Consider the following 24,774-nt stretch of genomic DNA (forward strand, 5'->3'; position numbering starts at 1 on the left):
CCCCGTCGACTGACGATGAATCCTAGCAACTTTCCTGATGGAACCCCGAATGCGCATTTGGCCGGGTTAAGCTTGATATCATACCTCCGGAGTCTTTGGAAAAATCTCCTTAGGTCTGCTACATGGTCCTCCTGACGCCAAGATTTGATGATCACATCATCGACGTACACCTCGATTTCTTTGTGTATCATGTCATGAAACACAGCAGTCATTGCTCGCATGTACGTTGCCCCGGCGTTCTTTAACCCGAACGGCATTACCCGATAGCAGTAGGTTCCCCATGGCGTAATAAACGCTGTCTTCTCAGCATCCTCCTCGTCCATTAGGATCTGATGATAACCCGCATAGCAATCCACAAAGGATCCGATCTCGCGCCCAGCGCAATTATCGATCAGGATATGAATGTTGGGTAGCGGAAAATTGTCCTTGGGACTTGCTTTGTTGAGGTTGCGGTAGTCAACGCACACCCTGATTTTTCCATCCTTCTTTGGGACTGGTACCACATTGGCCAACCACTCGGGATACCGAGTGACCCGAATGACCTTCGATTGCAACTGCTTAATCACTTCTTCTTTGATCTTTACACTCATTTCTGTTTTAAATTTCCTTAGTTTTTGCTTGACCGGAGGGTATGCCGGGTCAGTGGGCAATTTGTGAACCACTAAATTGGTGCTTAATCCAGGCATATCATCATATGACCATGCAAAAACATCTTTGAATTCCATGAGAGTTTTGATCAATTCTGCTCTGACATTCGGCTCAATGTGGATGCTAATTTTGGTCTCTTGGACGTTATCAGCGTCTCCTAGATTCACAGCCTCGGTGTCATTTAGGTTAGGCTTGGGTTTCTCTTCAAATTGGCACAGTTCTCGGTTTATTTCTTCGAAGGCTTCACCTTCGTCACATTCAGATTCATCGTCACAAACGACCTCTTGCATCATTGAGTCGGATTCAGATTGATTTATTAGACTAGGTCGAAGATCCGTTGTGCATGCCATGTCATTAGAACCAGTAAAAAGAGAACTGTTCAGAAAGAAAAAGAACAAAACAAAATTAAAATGGGACAAAAGAAAAGAACTTTATTAAATTTGCGGGATAAAAAGGGTTCACACTTTTACAAAACGAAAGTAAAATTGGGATTACACCCTTGAATAATCCGATCAAACAAACAAACAAACAAAACATTAATCAAAGCCTACTACCAAGACTCCCCTCGGACAGGAAGAGGAGTAACCGTCCAATTGTTGGTCTTGGCCTCAGGCCCCACAAATTGTATCTCTGCTCTGCTGGAACCTTCTCCAGCTTCCACCATACTGACATCCGCGAATAGCCTCTCAAAACTCTGATTCAGGTCTTCATTTATACCGATCAAAGGTCCTCGAATCATTGGGACCGGTGACCCCTTGGCACTTGCTTTGACAAAAGACCTTGAGAGGCGTGGTACTGGTTTAGGCAGAAAGCAGACCCTCTTCTTCATTTTTCGCGCTTGCTTCCTGTCTGCTGCGGTTGGTTTGAACCCCAATCCGAAAGTTTCCAGATTTTTAGGAAGGGAGACAGGTTGGACAATCCCTTGAAGCTCGACTCCCAGGCCTTTTCCCGGCACAAATCCATTACCCAGCATTTCTGAGACCATCATGACTGTTGCGGCAGCTACCCTAGGGTGCGGGATGATTTCTCCTTCAGAAATTTTGTTGGCCGACCCTGTATCGAAAATCTGGTAGACCCAAGGACCTTTGTCATCAGCGGTCTCTATGAAAGGTACAATGGTTCCGCCCATGGTGCATGTTGTATCCTCGCCGTGTAACACGACCTCTTGTCTTTCCCACTCGAACTTCACCGTCTGATGTAGGGTGGAAGGCACCGCTTTGGCTGCATGAATCCAGGGTCGTCCTAACAGCAGGTTATAAGAAACTGTGGCATCTAACACCTGGAATTCCATGGTAAACAGGACTGGCCCAATGGTCAGTTCAAGTACAACATCCCCCACAGTGGCTGTTCCGTTTCCGTCAAACCCCCGGACACAGATGCTATTCTTCCGGATTCTTCCGCGGTCGATCTTTAACTGGTCCAGAGTGGATAATGGACAAATATTGGCGCTTGAGCCGTTATCCACCAATACTCGAGTTACCACCGAGTCTTCACATTTGACAGCTAGGTATAGAGCTTTGTTATGCTCCGTACCTTCCACTGGCAGGTCATCATCTGAGAATGTTACCCTGTTCACCTCGAAAATCTTGCTGGCAATGGTTTCCAGGTGGTTTACAGAAATCTCACTGGGTACATGAGCCTCGTTCAATATCTTCAACAGGGCCCGACGATGTTCCTCAGAATGGAGGAGTAATGACAATAGTGAGATCTGGGCCGGTGTTTTTCTCAGCTGCTCAACCACAGAATAGTCTTGTACTTTCATCTTCCTCAGGAATTCTTCAGCCTCTTCTTCGGACACTGGCTTCTTGGTTGCCACTGGGTTGGTTTTTCTTAGCTCCACCGGAGCAAAACATCGACCTGATCGAGTCAGCCCTTGCGCTTCACAACTGACTTCTTCCACCTGCTTTCCTTTGTACATCACCACCGCCTTTTCATATTTCCAAGGCACAGACTGCTGTCAATCATTGGCAGCTGGACCACAGGCTTTATGGTCACCCGTTCTCTACATACCCCTTTCAATACGACTGCCGGTGAGGGCGAGATCCCTGGTATTACCAACTTGCTTGGCTCGGGTTTGCTTGTCATGGCAGACGGGCTCTTTCCCAATATCACTACCGGCTTGATGCCTCCTCCCTGCGACTGTACACTCGTTCCTCCACTGGTTAAGACTTCTTTCGGGGCGGCTTGGATCATCATCACTGTTTGTGAGGGTTTTCTTAATTCTCCTCCCTCACACACCAACTCAATCATGTGAGTTTCGTGGTGCGCTGGCAGTGGGTTTTGGTTGATGTTAGGAGCCTCCGGTGTCTGGACCTCGATCTTATTGGTGTCAATAAGATCCTGTATGGCATGCCTTAACTTCCAGCACTTCTCGGTATCGTGCCCGAGCATCCCTGAACAGTATTCACAACTGATTGATCGATCCAAATTCTGATGTGGGGGATTTGGTTCTCGAGTCTGGACAGGACTAACCAAACCCAATTGCCGCAGCTTGTGGAACAAAGCAGTGTAGGTTTCTCCCAGCTCTGTGAAGGTTCTCTGCTTCCGCAACCTGTCGTTCCTAGCATCTGGATTTCCCCGGAAGCCTGCCCCTGAAGGATTTCTATATGCCTTTGGTGGAGGGTAGGTGTTTTGTGGTGGTGCATATATGTTCTGGGGAGCCGGTGCGCGCCATTGTGGGCGAACCAGAGGCTGAGTGTATACCTGGGCTTGGTGAACGGAACAATGTGGTTCTCGAGGTGGATAGAAATTTTGTGGTGGGCTGTATGGGTAGCTTGACCTATGAGGCCTGGGTTGGTTGTAGTGTGGCCTGCCAGCCCTGGACCAACTGCCTGCCTCGATCGTGGCAACCTCTTCTTTCTTTCTTCTCAACGCACCTCCCGTGCCGTTTTGAATAGCCTGGGTTGTGGCCTTGAGTGCCGAATAGTTCAAGATCTTGTCAGACCTCAAACCCTCTTCTATCATGACCCCTATCTTGACCACCTCGTTGAAAGATTTTCCAACCGTTGTCACCAAGTGACCAAAGTAGGTTGGATCCAATGTCTGCAAAAAATAGTCCACCATCTCTCCCTCTCTCATGGGAGGGTCGACTCTAGCTGCTTGTTCTCTCCAGCGGAACCCGAACTCGCGAAAACTTTCCCCGGGTTTCTTCCCAGTTCTCAATAACGTGAGACGGTCAGGGACTATCTCTAGATTGTACTGGAAATGACCTGCAAAAGCCTGCGCCAGATCATCCCACGTGTACCACCTGCTGAAATCCTGCCTGGTATACCATTCCAGTGCAGATCCGCTCAGACTTTGGCCGAAATAAGCTATCAACAGCTCATCCTTGCCGCCTGCCCCTCTCATTTTGCTACAGAATCCCCGCAAATGTGCCATGGGATCACCGTGCCCTTCATATAAATCAAACTTGGGCATCTTGAACCCAGCCGGGAGTTGGACGTCTGGGAAAGGGCACAGATCTTTGTATGCCACGCTGACTTGATTGCCCAGCCCGTGCAAGTTCCTGAAGGATTGCTCCAGGCTTTTGAACTTTCTCAACACTTCATCCTGTTCAGGGGCCTTAACCGGCTTCTCAACCTCTGCCGGTACTTCCAAATGGGGATTGTAAGCCTGTGGTTCGGGTGCATGGAATGTAGGCTCAGGGGGATAGTATTGGGTATCGTGAGCCTGAAACAATGGCTCACTGGTCGTTCTCTGCAAAGGGGCTGAGGTCGGTCCCACAAAAATGGGAATATTGGGTGTTGGGAGAGGTTGATGGGGTGGTGGAGCTTGGGAATCATGAGGGATTCTTTCTTGATGATAAAAGGGATTTGGACGGCTTGTGGAAGGGCCAGAGTGAGGGTATTCTGGCATGTGTCCCAGTGTTTCAGGGCTCTTTTGTGTTTTGGCTAGGGCTAGCTGCATTGCATTCATCTCTAGTCCCATCCTTTCAATCTTTTCCATCGCTTCTTTTAGCAACTGGCTCATCGGCCTTTCTTCCTCATTACTATTCTCTGAAGTAGTCATGCTTGTTGCTATCGGTCCTTTGGATCTGGTTTGGTAGGAGTGTGTTGCCAGAGTTCTTTAACGACTAACTTGTCTGGTAACAGACAACAACAAACTTTGTTAGCGTTAGAGCTTAACAGATTTGATCATAACACATAGAGGATGCAATGCACCTAGGCAGTTAACCGTTTCTACATGCTTTGCTTTGAACAACATGCGTCATCCCGGTTTGCTCATTCGTCCCTTTAAAGTATTTTGCGAAACCCTGCGTTTTATTTTATTTACATTTTCTTTTCTTTATTTATTAAAAGCGGTCGAATCTTATGGGGATTGCCTACGTATCACGTCTCCGCGTGAATCAGACCAGGCGTAGTTCTGCCTCAAAGTAAAGACACATAGAAATTCTTCCGGAGTCACTTAATTTTATTATCAAAATTTGCTATTACACATTGCTTCAAACAAAATAGCAACAGTACAGGCTCCACGGTTCTTTGACTCTATTTGGTTGACGGAAAAATAGAAAACAACATATGGGAAGCTCAACTAAAACAAGACTTGACCAGAGGTTAATTTTCCAACTTGGGGACCCGCGAGGCATCATTCGGCCTTTTCGCGGTTCTAGGTGCGAGATCCCTTTCGAGCTGCTCCAACTCGTGCATGGTCTGTTTGACATAACCCATCACTGCTGGGAGAATGGTAGCGCAGGTCATGTTTTCACACCGCCGACACCTTCTGATGACGGCATGGGCAATGGCCCTGATCTTGTCTCTGGTTTGTTTCTTCTCTATGAGTAGGTGTCTTATCTGATCACTGCACGTCTTAAATACCTGTGAGTCCTGTATATGCTGATCCCTCAGCTTCCGCACTTCCTCCTTCATTTGGGCCAACGAGTCGTAACAGTATCTACTTTCCAATTGGAAATCCCTGGCCTGCTTAACTGTTTTAAACTCAAGTGTAGCCATTTCCCTCTTTACTTTGGCAACAGTCTTCTCGTGGTTGCATTTCAATTGGTTCAAACTTCGGCGATGCTTATCTACTCTTGCATCCCACTGTGCCCTGAGCTCTGCTATGACGTTTTCAGATTTCTCCAAACCATCTTGCCACTCCCTGATTTCACTTTTTAGTCTTTTTATCAGGTGTTCGTCTGATCGACGCCTTGGCTGTTTATCCGCATCCACCCTTATCTGTTTGATCTGGGCCCTGAGCATTTCGTTCTCCTAAACTAATCTGTTCCGTTCTCCCAAATCGGTAGCGGTTTGCACATTGTGTTCATATTTCAAGCCTTCTACTTGTTGCTTTAACCTGCTGATTTCGGCGCAATAGCCTCTTTCCTTTGCTAACCAATCCCACTGCCTTTGCGATGATTCGGTGAAATTCCGGATGTGGGGTCTCTTAGCTGGCCTTTCATGCTCAAGTTCCCTTCTATACCATGCAAGGTAACCTGGCGCCGTCTCTCCTTTGGCTCGATCCCGCACGCAAGTATCTGATTTCAAATATTGACACTCACTCCAGATTTGGCGAATCTTTGCTTCTGGGAATTGTCCGTTAGGACTTATCTCAACTGCTTGAGTGCTAAGATCTTCCTCATGAGGTACTGTCTGGCATCTTCCGAACTGTCTCAAAACTCGGCAGGGTGCGTAAGGTTGAATGCTCTTAAGCCCCATCAGTAAGAAATGAGTTTTAGCTGCAGACATATATAGGATCTCATCAACAGGCAACCATCCCAACGTCCATTGTATTTGGCTGGCAGTAAGAGCTTGAAAGAACGAGGTCCATGCCAGGACTCCTTTGGGCAAAATGATCTCTTTGGTTCTCGTGTAAGATTCTTCTATGCAGGTCTTTTCCGGGGAACCATGGCTCAAAATCTCGGAATGATGGCAGAGGTGCTCGGTCATCCATATCTGTAGGAGCAAGTTACAACCTTCGAAGAAATTTCCCCCAGCTTTACAAGCTGTAAGAGCTCGAAAGATGTCAGATACCACCATAGGCGCGAGAGTACTGTCACTTTGCGTGAGTAAAGTGCTGACGACCCCGGATATCTTCAAATCAATGTTTCCGTCTTTCCTTGGAAATACCAGAAGGCCCAGGAACATCATCATGAACGCTACCCGTCTGTGCTTGTCCCACTTCTGACGAACTCCTTTGCTGCACAGTTTGTTGATTGGATTATTGAATCCCCCCTCATGACCGTACCTATCATATATGAAGCATGGAGTACAAAATCCGGCTGCCAGATCCGGGTTGTGGACTGTTCTAGGTATCTTCAATGAATCTAGGAACCGATGTACCGTGACGACTCTTGGGGCGACCAAGTATTTTTCCCTCAAGGGAAGTTCAGTATTCCCGATGTATCCGGCCATTTCTTCCAAAGTCGGGGTGAGTTCAAAATCAGAGAAATGGAAAACATTGTGCGCCGGGTCCCAATAGGTAACCAAAGCTCTTATGATATCTCCCCGAGGCTGGATTTCCAATAAACCCACAAGACCTTTCAGATATCTCTTAACCTCATTTTGTCCTTCAAGACCTAGATCATTCCACCATAGTCGTAACTTGACAGGGATTTTGGTCATTATTGAAAAATGTTCATTTTGCATCGTGCTCATCCTGCACATTTATTAAGGTGATTTTAACAAAAATGACTGACTCAAAAAATATTTTTACAGGGGGGATCAAGTTTTGAACACGGCCTTTAAACACTTCGGGGATGAAGATTTTAAGGCTGTGTGGGTCTACTGGGTAAAAATGCTAAATAAGACCCAAAGGTGGCTATTTAGACAAAGTCAGCCTTCCGGCGTCCCTTTCGGGAACATTCGGCTATTTATGACAAAACAACGTCAGATTTATTTACGACTCTTTTAAAATTTGACACATTTTTTATTTATTGATTTATTGATTTTGGCTATTTTAGCGAAAATGGGGGTTGAACCCGACAAGGGTTGCCTACGTATCTCACATCCGGTGAGAATCAAACCGGCGTAGTTCGGGCATACCGTAAGTAGAAAAAATCAAATAAACCTAGAAATCAAGAATACGTATTTTTATTATATTTTTTTCTTTTGCAAAGAGATAAAGACTAAAGAAAATATATTTTTTTCTAGGAAATATTTGGACTATTAGTCTGAATTTATAAAAGGGGTACTACGAAAGAAACAACATTTTTTTTTTTATAAAAAACTCCGGCGTGGTTTTGACACTACTTGGACATTGGTTTTATTTTTCCAAAATAAGTAATTATCTCCCTATGCCGCTATTTTTCTTCTTTTTTTTTCTTTCTTAAAACCGGTCAGCATGCGGAACCGAGGCAAATAAATGCGCAAAACAAACAGGATGCAGCAGGGTGGCCTTTTCATTTCAGGTTGCCTGTCCTAGACGGACCCAACCCCTGTGTTGAGTCCCCTAAGTCAAATGCAACATGATGCAAATAAGCGTTCCTACTAGGGATCCGGCACGAAGTCAAGTTATTCTAGGTTCGTAACCTGGGTATTTGTTCTAGACTGCGTACCCGGGCGGACAACTCGAGTCGAGGAGGGGGCTACGTACCGGGGACCCGCGAGATCGTCCGGCTTTGTAACTTGTCCGACCTCTTTCTTATTTCAGGTATTGACACTAACAGAATAGGGAGTCTCGACCAGCGAGCTTCTCCCCGGAGGTAAGAAGAGAAGGGTTTCGGCACAGTTTATATACAGTTCAGATAATATCAAAGCGGTAAAAGACAACATTTAGCACGTTATGCAAAAACATGTAATAAAGATCAGATAATAAAGCCAAATATAACAATTATTCTAAGCTCGAATTCTTGAACCCTGAACCAGTGGTTCTAGGTTTCCAAAATCCCCAGCAGAGTCGCCAGAGCTGTCACACCTCCTTTTTCCGCCCCGCGAGGGCGCAAGGGAGTTTCTTCCAATTAAAGGACAATCGAAGCGGAATTGGTTTAATTATTTCAGAGTCGCCACTTGGGAGATTTAGGGTGTCCCAAGTCACCAATTTTAATCCCGAATCGAGGAAAAGAATGACTCTATATTACAGTCTGCGTACCAAAAATCCGGATAAGGAATTCTGTTAACCCGGGAGAAGGTGTTAGGCATTCCCGAGTTCCGTGGTTCTAGCACGGTCGCTCAACTGTTATATTCGGCTTATTTATCTGATTTTAAATACAATATGAACTTATGTGCAAACTTTATCTTTCAACCGCTTTTATCATTTACTGTTATTTTTATCAAGAATTGCAACGTTATAAAATGTATCTCGAACCGCGTTACAATCAATGTACCCGTGGTCATCGACACACTTTGACTCCGTTGAGATTTGGATTTGGGTCACATCAATGTGCACCCGAGTTTAAGCAAATTAAATTATTAAAGACGCGCTTAAAGCGACTAGCGTATTTATTTTGGGTAGGACCGTAGAATTTTACTAAAACGGTCCATCCCGAAGTCTAAACAATTTTAAATTAGATGTTTACTGAGGGCCCCGCAATTTGGCGAGGCTCATCTCATTCTTGTTTTTAAAAGGAATTTGCGATGTCATGGACGTGCATTCCGAACCACGTCACAATCAATGTACCCGTGATTAGAAACACATTTCGAATCCGTCGAGATTTGGATTTGGGTCACATAAATGCGCACCCGAATTTAAGAAGGTAAAATTATTAGGTACGCGCTTAAAGAGACTATCACGTTATTATTCTGGGAAGGTCGTGAGATTTGCTAAACGACCCAACTTGGGGACTGAATGCTTCAATATATACATTTAACGAGGGCCCCGCAATTTGTACGTTTTTCTTTATTTTTGTCGAGGCTCATCTCGTCCTTATTTTACAAGGATATCCTATAGCAACTACGTTTCTTGTTGCGTTTGTCTCTACTAGTTGAAAACAGTATATAGTCCTAGTTAATTATGTGCTTGCAAGTTATCTATAACAACATTCAGAAAATCTTGAAAATCAGAAATGAAGTTGCGTGTACAGTCAGCCGAACAAATAATCACGGGCCCAAATCCAGCCCATGCGTAATAGGCCAGACCTGGGCCACTGCTCGTTCGATGCGGGCCCGCCTGGTCTGTTTTGACCTGGGCTCGACCTTCATGAGGTTGAGGCCCTGAATTTGTGTTTTTTTTTGTTTTAAAGGTGTAGCTTATCAATTATAATGAGGCAGTTTATCAAAAGAAATGAACTTAGCTAACAATGGATGGCTTCATGCTTAGCATGTATTAAAGAATATGCTCCACGATTATACTAAGTCTAAGATACAACCCAACACATTGAGAATACTTTTAACTAGCAGCATACGTATACAAACTGATATTCAATTACCATGCATTGATATCTACTAGGCGTGCAAGCTACTTCCAGCATCCAAACAAGAATAAAATTATTCTACATTACATGATATTTAATGCAACAATCTATGTATAAAAGACATTCTTCAGGTTTTCTCATTTGTATTCATCCTCAATTTTCCAATTACATCTGACAGTGTATTAGGTGTGTACCTGGTATAGAGAACAAAAGAAGAAAGGAATGGTCAGTCGGGCAGTATGCCACAAACACAGCAGCAACAGATACACAGCAACAGCACAACAACAAACCAACAACCAAAATTGTTTTCCACAGTCCACAAACAACCAACAATAATTCCCAGAACAAAAGAAACCAGCAGATAGTCGAGCACCAAACAAACAATCCCAGGAAAGAGTAAGGAAACAACAGGAGGGACAAAGTGTTCAATGCAGCAGACCAACAGTTTGACAATCACAAGCAGCTCAGTCAGTGCCAAAGAAACAGAACTTGGCCAAGACAACTTGACCAATATGAACTCTTATATAGCTCTCAGACGGTGTTTGGTTACAATGTTTTACTGAAACTCTCTTATGTTTTCAGTCTTTTTCTTTAAACTCACAAAACCTTTCTCAAGACTAAAAATTCCAGCCTCAAGACTCAAAATTCTCCCCCCTTCTTAAGTTCTCAAAGGGCCTATTTATAAGCCAAATGACCCAGTGCAGCTAGGCTGCCCTCCCCTCTACTTGCAGACTGCCCATACTCTTTTAAGCCCATGCCTAAGCATCTTTTGGTGCCAGGCCTTTGTTCCCCACGCCTGGTTTTTGTTTAATCAAGAGTTATGGGCTCATTTTATTTATTCATTTTAAGCCCCATACCCTTGTGTCTTGTTCCCCATTGGTATTAGTTTAATCCTGAATTAGTACCCTACTTGTCAGCTTCATTTAAACTAATCTTTTCTATCCTTTTCAACACCCCAGAATACCCTTGTTAACCCTTGATTATTACTGCCCTGCCTATTGCAGCATCAGGGCATTTTTGAACTTCTGAAAGTTTAATTTCAGGACTGCTCTGGACTGAACCTTTTCAGTCATTTTTGCAATGCAAGCAAATTTATTTCAGACAATGCTGGGGCATTCAGTCAGTGACAAGGTTCGATTAGTCACGTGAAATTATTAGCTTATTTGATCCATCAATTATAGAGAACTAATCGACGACATTTATCGAGTGGACTATACTAATTATAACAGGTAATAATCAGTCGTTCAAATAAACAATATGTTCAGGGACCTAAAGGGCTTCGGACAACTTTGGTCAATTACTGGGAACCTATATAAGTTAACTTATTTGACGATTAATCTAATCGACGAACATGTATATCACGGAGTACATTCAGAACACACACATAGAAAATCAATCGACCAAATAAAAGGTCTTTGCTAGAGATGGAAGAAAACAAACAAAGTAACAGACCATAACAAATACCCACAACAACAAATCATCCTGACAACTCAATTAGAACTAAACAAGGGAAAGGAAAACTTACCGAAAATGTTTAAATCAAACAGACCCAAATCTGACTCAACTCTGCCCATTCGAGGCCGAACAAATTTTAACCAGGGTGTTCTCACATGAGAACACCTTGGTTAAGATCCATTGAACCTCAAACCCCTTTCAAGACCGGCCGGATTCCCCAGGTGCATGTGTTCTAAGGTCTGGATTTTCAGATCTGGATTTTTGGGAGTTGTGGGTAGATTCGGACCAAACCAAGCTTGGTTTGGTCACGAGGGGGGTCAGGGGAGTGTCTGGTATGAAGATGGGGTAATTTGGTATAGGTCCGGGTTCGACTCAAATCTTCAAACGAAGATTCGAGACGAAGGAAAGTGATTCGAGGCTAGGGGGTAACAGATCCATGTTCAGGAGAGTGAGGGGGTCTTAGGGTGTTCAGGAGGTGGTCACCGGCGTTCGTGCCGCCGGGTTCTGGTGAAAGGGATATCAGGGCGGCTTGCTAGGGTTTGGGGGTTTCAGCTTGGGGAAGGAGACGAGTGAGGGGTGGGGTTCGGATAGGGGGCGTGGGGTGAAGGGTTGAGTTTATATATGGTCTAGGGGTTTAGATCCTGGCCGTCAGATCAAATGAGATCTATGGCCAGGATCTATCCACTTGGGGAAGACGGTGTCGTTTGGGTTTTGGTAGTGGGTGAGGCCGGGTAAGGCTGGATCGGGTCAAAACTGGACGGGTTTAGGGGGAAAACCGGGGTCCGTTGGATCAAGGGGTTGAACGGCTCAGATCAAATGCCTTAAGACGACGTCGTTTGGGGTTGAATGAGTGGCTTGATCAAGACCGTTTGTTTGAGTCAGATCAACGGCTCTAATAAGGACGCTGATACGGCGTCGTTTGAATCAACGTTTGGGCAGGCCGGATTTGGACTGGGTCTGAGTGCCGGTTTTGGGCCTCTTTTGTTTCACTTTCTGGGCCCAAATCGATTTAATCCCTCTTTTCTTTGTTTTCTAATTTCATTTTTCTTTTAAAACAAAATGAAGATAACAAATAATAAAATAATGAAATTAAAACTAAACAACAATGCAACATTTTAACACAATTATCACAAAAATATTTAAGTAAGTTAACTAAAAGCCTAGAACGAACGATGCACATATATATATTTTTTGAATTTTCTTTTACTGACTAAATTATGGTTTAATCACCCTAACATACATATTTTGTATTTTGTTTGTTAATGATTAAATGCAAAATGGACAGATCCACAAATGACTAACAACACATGTCACGAAAAACTCGAACAATTATACAGCGAAATTATTTGTCACTATTTTTATTTTCTTTTGGAGCGATTGCTCGTAAAGCAAAAATCACGTGCTTACATGGTAAACTAAAGTTACGATTAAATTTATTTTTTGAAGAGTGAATACTACAGTAACTTTAATTAAAAGATATGTGCACCCGTTAAGAGTATGGCAATCTATAACTTTGAGTCATGGGGATCACGTCACTGAATTCGAGAAATTCTTTTGCATATACAAATGTTCCACATTTGCTTATTGATGAATCCAACCGTGCAAAAGTGACTAGTGAGGCTTCCTCAATTGTTAAAGCACTTCACTCGAGATTGTTAGGTCGTAAGTTCGAGTTACGCTAGAAAAAAATTATGTGCAAAACTACCCCTAAACCAAGCACAGTTACTGAGAGAACTTAGTGATTTTTTTTTTCCGGGAAGAGAAACAAAGCAATAAAAAAATTCGCTACAAATCAAGAGAAGAGATGAAATGCAACATCTCCCGCTGCACGCGAAGAAATGCTTGAAAACACAGTGTAATTATCAATTTGTAAGGCAATACAACTCCACCCATGTCCCAGACTTCTCGAAGACCTGCAAGAACTCCCCAAAAGCTCAATTGTAAAGAAGGTGTAGACCTTATTCTTCAAGCTGCTTGAACCATATACCGCAATATACTGTTTTCATGCTTAGGTAATATTATTGATGGGTCTCACTTGAAAAAAAAAGTGAAAAATCAATAATTCGTGAAAATTATAAGATAATACATGCTTATACACAATAAATCCACTTGACATGAGTGTACGTGGAGTGTTTTAGCTTGTCACAAACAAGATAGACACATGACAAGTTGACAACGTATAATAAGATTACTTATATTATAATATTAATTTGGTTAACAAACACAATATTAACAATGTCACTCGGTAGAGTACGTACTTATATACTTGCAATATGAAATATCTATATATATATTAAACCAAGAAAATAACCATATATAATTAACATTATGGTTAAGCCAAGTGACAAGCTAATAAATGTCAATAGTATATGGTAACTTTATTCTATATTTGACTATTTTAGTTAAATACAAATAATATATATATATACACACACATACACACACACGGAATTTGAATTAAAACATAATTTTGAACTTATAGATAAAGTTCTAAAATTCAAAAAATTTATCTTTTTTTATCATGTTATTATACTTAATTCGTTAATGAGCATATCCAATCATGTTAGAAAATTTTGTTCTTTTTTATAATTATTGAAATACTACTTCGCTGACCCTCTCTTCCAGATCCTCGCTTCTATGAGCCAAATCACTCTCCTCGGGAGTTCTCTCCTTGACTACACCCTCCTCGGCTTTGTTACCCAAACACTCATCCTGAGCAATCTCTTCCGGCTCAGCAGTGTCCAGATCTGGCATCTTTGCCTCTTCTTGTTCAGGGTCCTCTAGAACCGTAAAACGGTTCGGGCTGACTAGGTCCAGTTGGGTCATTTCACTCGCACAACTAGTGTCCAGCCCCCCTTTGCTATTGTCACTACTGGTACCTGACCCCGTCGGATCGACATTTTTGCAAACACCTTCCCTTACTCAATAGGGCAATTCAAAGAGGAGAAAAAAAAACTACTCCATATAACTATAAAAACTCTTTCACATTTAAAATCTTATAAGTATAGTTCTTTGAAACACTGTAGCTAGATTTGAATAAAATATTTTTTTTAAAAAAAATAAATGTAATATGTAGGGTACACGTCTATGTTTATCTAAATAACAAAAAAAGTTTATAAAACCAAATAAAAATTTACTTACATATATAATAAAGTAAACGTATATGCTGGAGAAAGAAACATCACAAAATCAGTCAATATTAAAATAAAAAAAAAGTTGTTTCTTTTTTCTTCTTGAAGAATATTTGTTTGAAGAGTCAATTTGCATAAATGGACATCAAACAAATAACAAAACTTCTATACAATTGCTATCATTAATTTCAGTTTAGCACATTCAAGGAATTGAAGGGTATAAGCTGAAACTCCTTCATTTAGCTGTAGTCAAGCCATTGCAAGGGTATAATATTTTTTTTCGTTGAAGAATATTAGTTTGAATCATTAGATTATGTGAAAGGATTTTTTTTCAAAGTCAACAAGAGATAAATTGGTTTCTAATTGATAGTTTCTATAGCAACTTTTAAATGTATTAAAGAGTATATATAAAGAAAAAATTGGTATGACTTGATTTTTTTTAAAATGTAAATAAATTATTTCGAAAAATCTCTTTACTTTTTTTTTAATTCAAAGATAATAAAAAGATAAGATATTTTTGAACATTAGTAGAGAGTTTTAAAATTATTATAATAGAAGTTATATCACGGATAAACTCAAAAAACTGAAATCTTATGGAATATTTACATAGTATCCAACCATATTTATTGTTTACTTTTTATAGCTAATATAAATAGATGATATACCGACAACACATGATTATACACATATTATATATGGATTATATAAATTACACATCATTCAATTTTTTAATTTAAGTGATCGAGTGAGCACCTATTTAAGCTAATTAAATAAAGCCAAAAGAAAAATATGAAATAATTTCAACCAAACACTAAAAATATAATTAGAGTTCATATGTAGACAATTTTTATTAAAATTCATCCTTTTATAGTAACAACAAAAATAATGACATAAAAAATAATATAAAAGAAATAAATATTGGAAAAATGTTAGAAAGATCTAAAAACGAGAAATAAAAGATGACAACAAATTTCTTCTTATGTTTCATCTTTGTTGAGTATAAAATATTTGAAAGTTAATCTCATTAATTTCAAATATTGTTTTTCAACTCAAATACATAGATTATAAGATAAGGATATTTTCGAATATTTTATTTTTTTTAATTTACATTATGTGTCGTTTTTAAAAAATTATTATTACTAACAAACTGATATGATATTCGAATTTGAATTGGAATGCAATTTGAGTAGTTTGCATTGAGGTAAACCAAGTATGGTGTCAAAAAATAAACTACTTGACAATTTTAAGACAATATATGCAATATTTTATAATAATAATCAACTAATTTAACATTTAATGATTCAAAGAACAAAATTTTTGTATATATAGGATATTAAAAATTCAAATTCTGGGGCTAGAGATATCGATAAACTTAAAGTGGAGTCATACTGACATAAATCCGGCCAAAGAATCATTTAAATTTTTAGATAGCCGATTAAAGTGAATTTAAAATTAAGGATAATATCTTCACTTGCATCATTATAATATATGTAAAGTTTTAGAAATTGAAATTTCAAAATAGAAATATTTTTTGAAAGGTAAAATCATACCAAATAAGAGTTCAAGCCGTAGTATAAGAGGCGTAATCAAAAAATCGTTTATATCGTGTCAACCTTTGTGTTTTGCCATAAATATGAGTTATTATTTCACTTTCTGGCTATTTTTAGGTTCCAATGAAACCTATGAGAATAGTGCAAAAATAAAATTATCACTACGAGAATTGAGAAAATGTTAGTCTTTTTCATGTAGTGTTTCGTAATTAATATTTGACGATTATCTATAATTATTTAGAAGGTTTAAATGTTAAGGTTATTTACATATAATTCAAATAACTCAGATATTTAACATGGTTAGTGTCAAATATCAAAATGGAGTAAAAAATTCACTAGCTAAAGAATTTTTTATATTTTTAGATAGTCAACTAAAATAAGTTTTGAATTAAGAATAACATTTTCAATTACATTATTATAAAAATAATTATTATTGAAAAATAATGCTTTAGAAACTGAAATTTTAAGAAAGAAATATTTTTTTAAGAGATATCAACACACCAAATAAGAGTTCATGTAGTAGTAAAAGAGTTAAATCTTATCCAAAGAGTCATTCATTGTCTCAACATTTGATTATTTTGCCATAAATATGAGTTATTATTTGCTTCCTGACTATTTTTAGGATCCAATGACACCGACAAGAATGATATCAAAAAAGAAAAATAGAATGAATGGTTAATTTTTTTCCATGTAGTTAATATCCAATGATTATCTATATTTACTGAAAAAGTATAAATTTTAAGATTATTTACGTACAATCCAAATAACTTAAATATTTGACATGATTAATGTCCGCGTATCCGCACAGGTACTAATACTAGTATAGATATTAAGCTCAATGTGAAAAGCAAGAGGGCCCAATAAAGTAATCATTAACTAAATATTATCTGCACTTAAATAGGTCATGGATTGATAGCCAAAAAAGAATTAATTGTAAGTTTTTAATGTACCAAGGATAATATTAATGTTCTAATTTGTTACTATTCGATAGCCAAACAAGACCTATTCCTCTCTCATAGTCTCTTCTGTTCCATAGCACCAACACTCAGAAATTGGGTGTCACGTGATAACTGCCATTTTCAAGGACTATCTCCTGGTTTCTGGTATTCCGACAGGCGAATTAGCCGTTTTCCGGCGAAACCCCATAATGGAGAAAGAGCCTCTTCTCCCTTATGTCAGCACCAGAACACCACCCCACCCACCCTCATACCCAGCCCCTATCTCCCTTTGCCCTTTACCTGAAGACAATGAAATCTCAATCCCTCCCCCTCTTACCCCTTCTGAACTCAAAGAACGCCTTATCTTTGGTACCTCTGAAGCTTCTGCCACTGCTCTTGACGCTTTCACCTTTAACAATTTCACCTCTCCTGAGCTCTCTGCTTCTTCTTCTTCTTCTGCCCAAAAATCCAATCTTGAAAACACTGATATTCACAATTCTTGGTTGCTTGACCCAAATTATCCTTCTTGGACCAAGAGTAATCTTCATAGGTCCAAAACTGCTCCAGCTATGGCTACTATTAATGATATTGACCATTCACCAGATCCTAAGCCACCCCAGTTTGGTAAAAACACAATTGTAGGACAAGGTGTTGTGCTTTTGATTCTTTACTTGACTCTTGGTGTGGGTATTTATTCTTTATTTAGGGATCATTTTAAGGCTACTGAGACTCACCCTGTTGTTGATGCTTTGTATTTTTGCATTGTTACTATGTGTACTATTGGTTATGGTGATATAACTCCTGATAGTACACCTACCAAGTTGTTTTCCATCTTGTTTGTGCTTGTGGGGTTCGGGTTTATCGATATTTTGCTTACTGGGATGGTTAGTTATGTGCTTGATTTGCAAGAGAACTATCTGTTGAGGAGTATTAAAAGTGGGAGCGTACATGATGCTAGGTCTTATATTATTGATGTGAAGAAGGGGAGAATGAGGATAAGAATGAAAGTGGCTCTGGCATTGGGTGTTGTGGTCCTGTGTATTGGAATTGGGGTTGCGGTTATGCATTTTGTTGAGAAGCTTGGGTGGTTGGATGCATTTTATTTGTCAGTTATGTCGGTTACCACTGTGGGGTATGGCGATAGAGCGTTCAATTCAATGGCCGGTCGTATCTTTGCATCCATTTGGTTGCTTGTGTCTACACTTGCAGTTGCTCGAGCCTTTCTTTATTTGGCTGAGGCCAGAGTAGATAAACGTCATAGGAAAATGGCAAAATGGGTGCTCGATCAGGATTTGACTGTTTCACAATTTCTTGCTGCGGACATTGATAATAATGGATTCGTGAGGTAAAATTTGTCTTTTCCTCTTGAAATTATTGCTATTTGTCTTAAAATAACTTCATAAGTTTTTACTCTATTTGCTGATACTTGCCATAGTCAAACTCAAGGAATCTGTAGATGAGATATATGCTTGGATTTTACCTTTGAATGTAGTGTCATATAATTTTGCCCTTTAGACTTTAGTTGTTTGCGTCTGTTGGAACCTGAGTTTTGACGCAAACAAATTAGTCAAAACTCAAATCTGTAGTTCGCCTAGAATACTAATTTGTGGATGGGACCATTCATTCGATCAATTTGGCAGAAAACACAAATACCTGGTAGATTGTGGATCTCTTGGAATTATTATGTAGGAAAGCTGATTTGTCTTTTTTGCCCCTTAATTTTATAAGCGAAAGAGTAAGTGAAGTAGCTATGAGTAAACACGACAAGATCCTATTTCTTAGACTTAAATGCTTTTCAGGTTTTATGGCTAGTATACTTTACTGTCTAACATCACACTTAGAATACTGAATTCAGGGTGCAGTAGTAGTAGGTGAACTCTCTCACGTTCAAGAAAAGGTACAGAAGTTTTCTGTTCAAACCAACTGAAAAAAGAAATTGGTCAATGTTGAGAGGGTAGTGGTTCATTGGAATCAGGTGGTAGGATATATATTGGCTTCATTCCTTGTAAGAGAGAATTTTTCATCATTAAAGTAGATGGAACAAAGGAGTAGGGTATGGTCATGTGCGTAAAAGCTTTTATCAAGGATTTATTCGTTGGCGAAGCACAGAGCTTATATTTTTAATTGCAGATTTCCTTCCTCTAATGACTTGCTCTGTTTTTGTTGCTTGACGTGCCTTTTCAGAATTTAATGAGCATAACTGAATAATATAGATATCTAAGGAGAGAAAACATATTCCATGTTGAATCTTGATGTTTAAAGAGTTAATACTTATGGTTTAGGAAGTACACTGTATCTGGTATATGTTAAATCTTTTGCATTCCTTCAACGTATAGAAGGAAATTTCCTAGTTTGTACTCTTTCTGGTACTTTCTTGGTACTCTTTAATGAAATGTATTACTTTTTCCATTAAAAAAATCCAAGGAGACATGTATAAAAAAAATGTAGATAATTAAGGAGACACTGAGCTTGATATGTGCTCTGAGCCCGTGCAAGCTTATCTCCATGCTAATGCTTGACCCATGTTTAGCAAGTTGTGAAATTTGGAAAACACATGCATAAGACCGTGTTGGATCTACGCAGATTACAAATGATTGCTTGAATCGTGAATTTTTCAGTAGTTGCCATCCAAGATTCGGTCTGACTTAATTTGTTGACATCGGTCCATTCGGAAATGCCCTTGCTTGAAAATGCAAAATAACCTATGCGAAATATAACGTCCCTTAACCTAATTCAGAGAAAAGGCACAGTACATGGTACGTAGAGATGAAAAAATCCTCTTTGTTGCACCTCCACTTTCTTATATATTTGGTTCTTTTGCACTTAAAGTGACCATGCTGATCATGAAACTTATTTGTTGCCAAGCCTGGTCATTTTAGATTCACTCTCACAACTTGTCTGTGCTGTACGAACTGAAACTGTATTTACTGTTTTACCTCCAATGCAACCAATGCTTTGATCTTGATCTTCCTGATGTTTGTATATTTGGTTGGTATTTGTCCTCCTTTTTACAGCTTTCAGAGATATGCTAGCCAGATGAATTTAGCATAGAGAAGTTACTAGAACTTGAAGAAGTTGAAAGCATGTTGATTTTTAAGTTTAGATGCAGAAATAGGCAGAAACTGCGACCATCGTACATATGAGTGTATAAGATTCTAGTTAACATGCAGAGATAATTTAGCTTTTCCATTCCATTAATAGAGCACCAAAAGGGTAAAATGTGGTTTTGGTTTGATTTCTGCCTGCAGCTACTTACTTTTTGAACCTTTATACTTGATTTAGTCCTGTTTAGGAAGAAGTCTAAACTTTTAGATATGTAAGATCTATACATCATGTAAGCTCTCCAAAATCCGGGTAGTTAAAGTTGTTAATGACACTTCTCGTAAAAATTGTTTCAGTTTATGAGATGCACTTGTATGAGTTACATATTTTGATAGCTTCAGATTTCATTCCCCTTCTCTCCTTTTTGTAATGCTTCCTTTCTTATCTTTTTATCCAGTTATAGTATTGCACACAGTCATCATGTATCAATAGCTATATTAAATATTATAATTTGTTCAGGATGAAATAAAAATCATTCCAGAGTACATTGATCTACAATAAAAAAAAAGAGGCACCAAGTTAGGAAGATAGGAGGATAACACATGACAGCCAGAGTAAAGTAAATTAGTCCAAAAATATTACCATCATTTTGAATTATATCAAAGAGTCATTCTTTTTATTGCTGTAGTAGCTAGTATACCTTGTACAGACATTATCAGTAATTGTTAAAATAACCTGAATATGCCTGCCATAACTTTAGTAGCTTACATAGCTCGTAATAAGGTGTACTTCTTAGGAACCCTTAATGATAGTAATAAGACATTAAAGACGAAAAAATTTAGTGATTCGGTCAATTTTAACTTTAATTGTTTGAGAGGAGCATACCGACTTTATCCAGAATATATAACAAAGAGTACGGATTTAGAGTCGATAATCTAGTTAACCCAAACCAGAGAGAATCACCTTACAAAGTTCACTCATAAAGAGGTTTGCACAAAGTGTTTTCAATACTGAATTTTCTCACAATATTACTCTTTACAAGATCCCAAAAGGGGAAATAACAAGAGACAAGACTGAAGAGTTGAGTTAATGCGTGATATCTGATAGATAAAACATGCCCATTTATAGGCAAGAACTAGGTTAGTTCTACGTCTTGATCCGCGAACTGCCAGACATCCACTCCACTCTACGGTTATATGGTCTGCAAGACATTAACTTAATCAAAGTAGGAGCCATTAAGAATAATCTTCATCAGAAACAAAGTTCCTGATCCAAAAAAAAAAATCTTCATCACAAGCAGGCTTGGTCCCATAATTTGAAGGCGGCAGGTGCACCATTACGGTTAACATACACCTAACAATGGCCTTAAAGTGTGTGAGTGGAGTGTGTTTGTTCGGTTCGGTCTGATTTGGTTTCATTAGGTTTGGTTTTTGATTCTTTTTGAGTTAATTCGTTTCGTTTTATTTGGTTTTGATTGATTAATATGCAAATTGATCACCTCATCGAAATGAATTCGATATGATTTTTCTGGTTCAACTTTTTATTCAGTTCAGATGGCAACTATCTCTACTATGCACTGTAGTAACATTTCCATGGTATAAGGATGAACTAACATGGACCTTTCATTATCTAGCTTTGTTGCTATTAAGAATATGTTACACACTAGAAGGGATTTACTCATGCAGTACGCCAATTAGCAAGATCATTTCAATAATCTGCTATCTTTAACTTGAGGGAGAAGAGTTTTTGCTAAGAACCATGATACTTGATCCTCAAGTTGCTTATTAAAGGTGATAGCTCAAGATTCTTGGAGCATTTTCAGTGAACTTATTTAACATAGCTAAGCTAACAGCTTAAATATGCTTCTTGTGCTAGGTCTGTGTCTTTTGAAATACTTGCAAACTCTCATCTCATGGATAAACTTTGGCATGCTTGTCCCTGTTTATATTCATGGGCTTATTCTGATCCCACTAGCAAGAGAAGAGGGACCTAGCTTATGAACCAATCAACTACGTAGATCAGTTATTTTAAACAGCCCTAGCAATTGTTCAGTGGTACTGATAGTTAAAGTCGAGTGTTGGTCGTAGTAAATTTAATCAAGTTATTTAGCTAGATGAGTGTCTTTTGTTTTGCTGCTTTTGGGTTGAGACTGCATAGAACTTCAGGATCTCTGCCTTTCACATTCAAGAATATGCCAGATTGATTTCTGACCTGTACCCAAGTATAGGTAGTTGATGAATCATTTTACCTACTAATTCAAGGTATGGTCTAACCACATACTAAAGGTCAGTAAATATCTTTTGTACACGTTCCCGGATCAATATTGGCAGAAATGCACTGACTCCATGGAATGCTTAATAACTTTAATACAACTAAATAAATTAATAGGATTCCATGGACAAGGGGAAACCTTTATACTCCTATGTTATATGAACAGTCTGGCTAGAGAGGAACGGCAAATGTTTTGAAGGGGAAAAAGACCATATTTCATATGTAAAATACAAATGTAAAGAAAAGTTACTCTTTTTCTGGAAAATTTTGTATATAGCCTGACAAATATTTTGTTAGACCCTCTGAAGCTTGTGGAGGACAAGTCCTTATTTTTGTATTTTTTTTTTCTGCACTTTCTTGGACTTTTTATCAGTAAAATAGCTTATGTTATAAAAAAGATTATTTAGTTGCATCTACTGTCTTGGGAGAAATTGGCGTTTCATGCCTAAATAAATACCGAGTTTTGGTGTCATATAAATCCAAACTATTCTGTGGAGATGTTGCCAAGAAATGAGTCATAAGAAATATTTAGTTTAGCTTTTCCCGTCTCTTGAATTTAACTGCTATTTCAAAATTTAATTGGAATTGTCAAATTATCTGAATCCTCTTTTCCAGTGACTGCCATGAATATTTGTGTGGGTATAATTGGGTTTATGATTTTTGGGCCTTTCTGTGAAGCTGTGCGATGAAGCTAAGGTAGCTTGAGTTCTTCTAGTCTTAACCCAATCATGAGAGTGTAGAGTGCATGCCTCTAATATAATTGCGAGGTAATTTGACTTTCCATCCGAAGTTCCAATTTCTTTTGTTTTGAGCGTTCGAGGTTCCAATTTGCCATCTAGTTTTCGAATGTGCAATCCTGTAACCTTTCTGTTCATAACTCTCAAGTGGTGCACAAAATTTTTAGTGTATCACCTGCAATCAGAGGCGGATCCAGGATTTGAGACTTACGAGTTCCTACCGTAATTTTAGATTAATATGCAATAATAACTGGGTTCACAGTTAGATATTTATAAATATTTAGTGAATTTCTTAATATAAATACATGGTCTATGCAAAAGTTAATGGGTTCCCGAGAACCCGTATTCTATGCTCTAGGTCCGCCCCTGCCTGCAATTTGAGCGTTTTTAATTAGATAAGTAGTCACCTGAAATTTAAACACAAAGTGGGAATTGCATAGCATATTTAAAAATGTAGTATAAGAGTATCTGGTTTAGTTGAGTTGTTTGCCAAGCTGAATGAAGGGTTTTTTAGATTGTACCTGATATGTTTATAGATAATTTTTTTTTACTGTATGATTACTGCAGTTTGTTGTTTAAACTACTTGCTCTTTCTTTGATCAACTGTCAGAGTCGTTTGTGGCTTAAATTCCCACTAGTCCTAGTTGATTCTTGAACTATGCCTACTGGAATTTTGATTATATGGTTATGAGAAATATGCGGCTATGCCTGCTTTTGCACGTGTCAGTGGATTGATTTTGCATCTTCTCTGTGTTGCAGTAAAGCAGAATATGTGATATACAAACTGAAGGAGATGGGGAAGATCTCAGACAAGGATGTAATGCTGATTTGCAAACAGTTTGAACGGCTGGACGCTGGCAACTGTGGAAGGATTACTCTTGCTGATCTAATGGAAAGCCACCACCATTGAACGTTTAATTGGCGGTTTTTTATTGGATTGTAGGGAGAGGAAAAAACATGAGTTGCAGCATTTAGGATTGGCAACTGGACAGGGCAGAGAAAAATTTCTTGGTAAATATGGCCTGGTGGAGAAATTGGGAAACCTGAGTTCCCTAGTTTTATGGGAAGGGTGCTCCATTCTTGCTGATGAGATGTCTTGTTCTAAAGTGCAGAGTTTCTGATGAAGTAAGAATGAAAAATTTTGTAAGTGTCTTGGAAATCTTGCAAAGTTCTGAAGCCAGAAAAATTTATTTGTATATAACTATATGATAAAAGTAATCTTAGAGAGGGAAAAAAAAAATGATATTCTCAGTATGATACATAATTAAGTATTTTGGGGAACTATACTTTTGAAAAGCACTTATATAACGTGCAATTTTATAATATTGGACTGAGACGAGCTTAAAGGAAGCGACATGGACAATGATCTTGCATATAGGGTGTGTTTGGAACTAAGGAAATTTTTCTCATTTTTTCCTTGTTTGGTTGGCTTAAATGTTTTGAAAAATATTCTCCTCATGAACTCATTTTTCTTCAATTGAAGGAGAATGTTTCCCTATCAAAAGAAGGGAAATTATTTTCCAAAACTCTTCCCTTCCCTACCCTATTCCCCATCCCCACCCTCAGCCACAATGGGTCATAACCCACCCACCCCCACCCCCCCCATGCCCACCCCATCATACCACCCACCCTGTGCTACCCCATCCTAAATAGAAATATTATTAAGAGTACTTTCTTTTCATGTTTTAGATAGAGTATTTTTTTTTTTAATTTCTAACA

General features: G+C 38.9%; 1 protein-coding gene across 1 annotated transcript; it reads left to right on the plus strand.

The window, feature by feature from the left end:
• The first annotated feature begins 17,077 nt into the window (after window positions 1–17,077).
• Window positions 17,078–24,467, plus strand: LOC104233858 (two-pore potassium channel 3-like). Its single transcript, XM_009787305.2, has 2 exons — window positions 17,078–18,350; window positions 23,815–24,467. Exons 1-2 carry the CDS (start codon window positions 17,215–17,217, stop codon window positions 23,963–23,965), a joined length of 1,287 nt encoding a protein of 428 aa, XP_009785607.1. The 5' UTR covers window positions 17,078–17,214; the 3' UTR covers window positions 23,966–24,467.
• Window positions 24,468–24,774: the final 307 nt, after the last annotated feature.

Source organism: Nicotiana sylvestris, chromosome 2 (assembly GCF_000393655.2).
Source record: "Nicotiana sylvestris chromosome 2, ASM39365v2, whole genome shotgun sequence".
Classification (NCBI taxonomy): domain Eukaryota; kingdom Viridiplantae; phylum Streptophyta; class Magnoliopsida; order Solanales; family Solanaceae; genus Nicotiana; species Nicotiana sylvestris.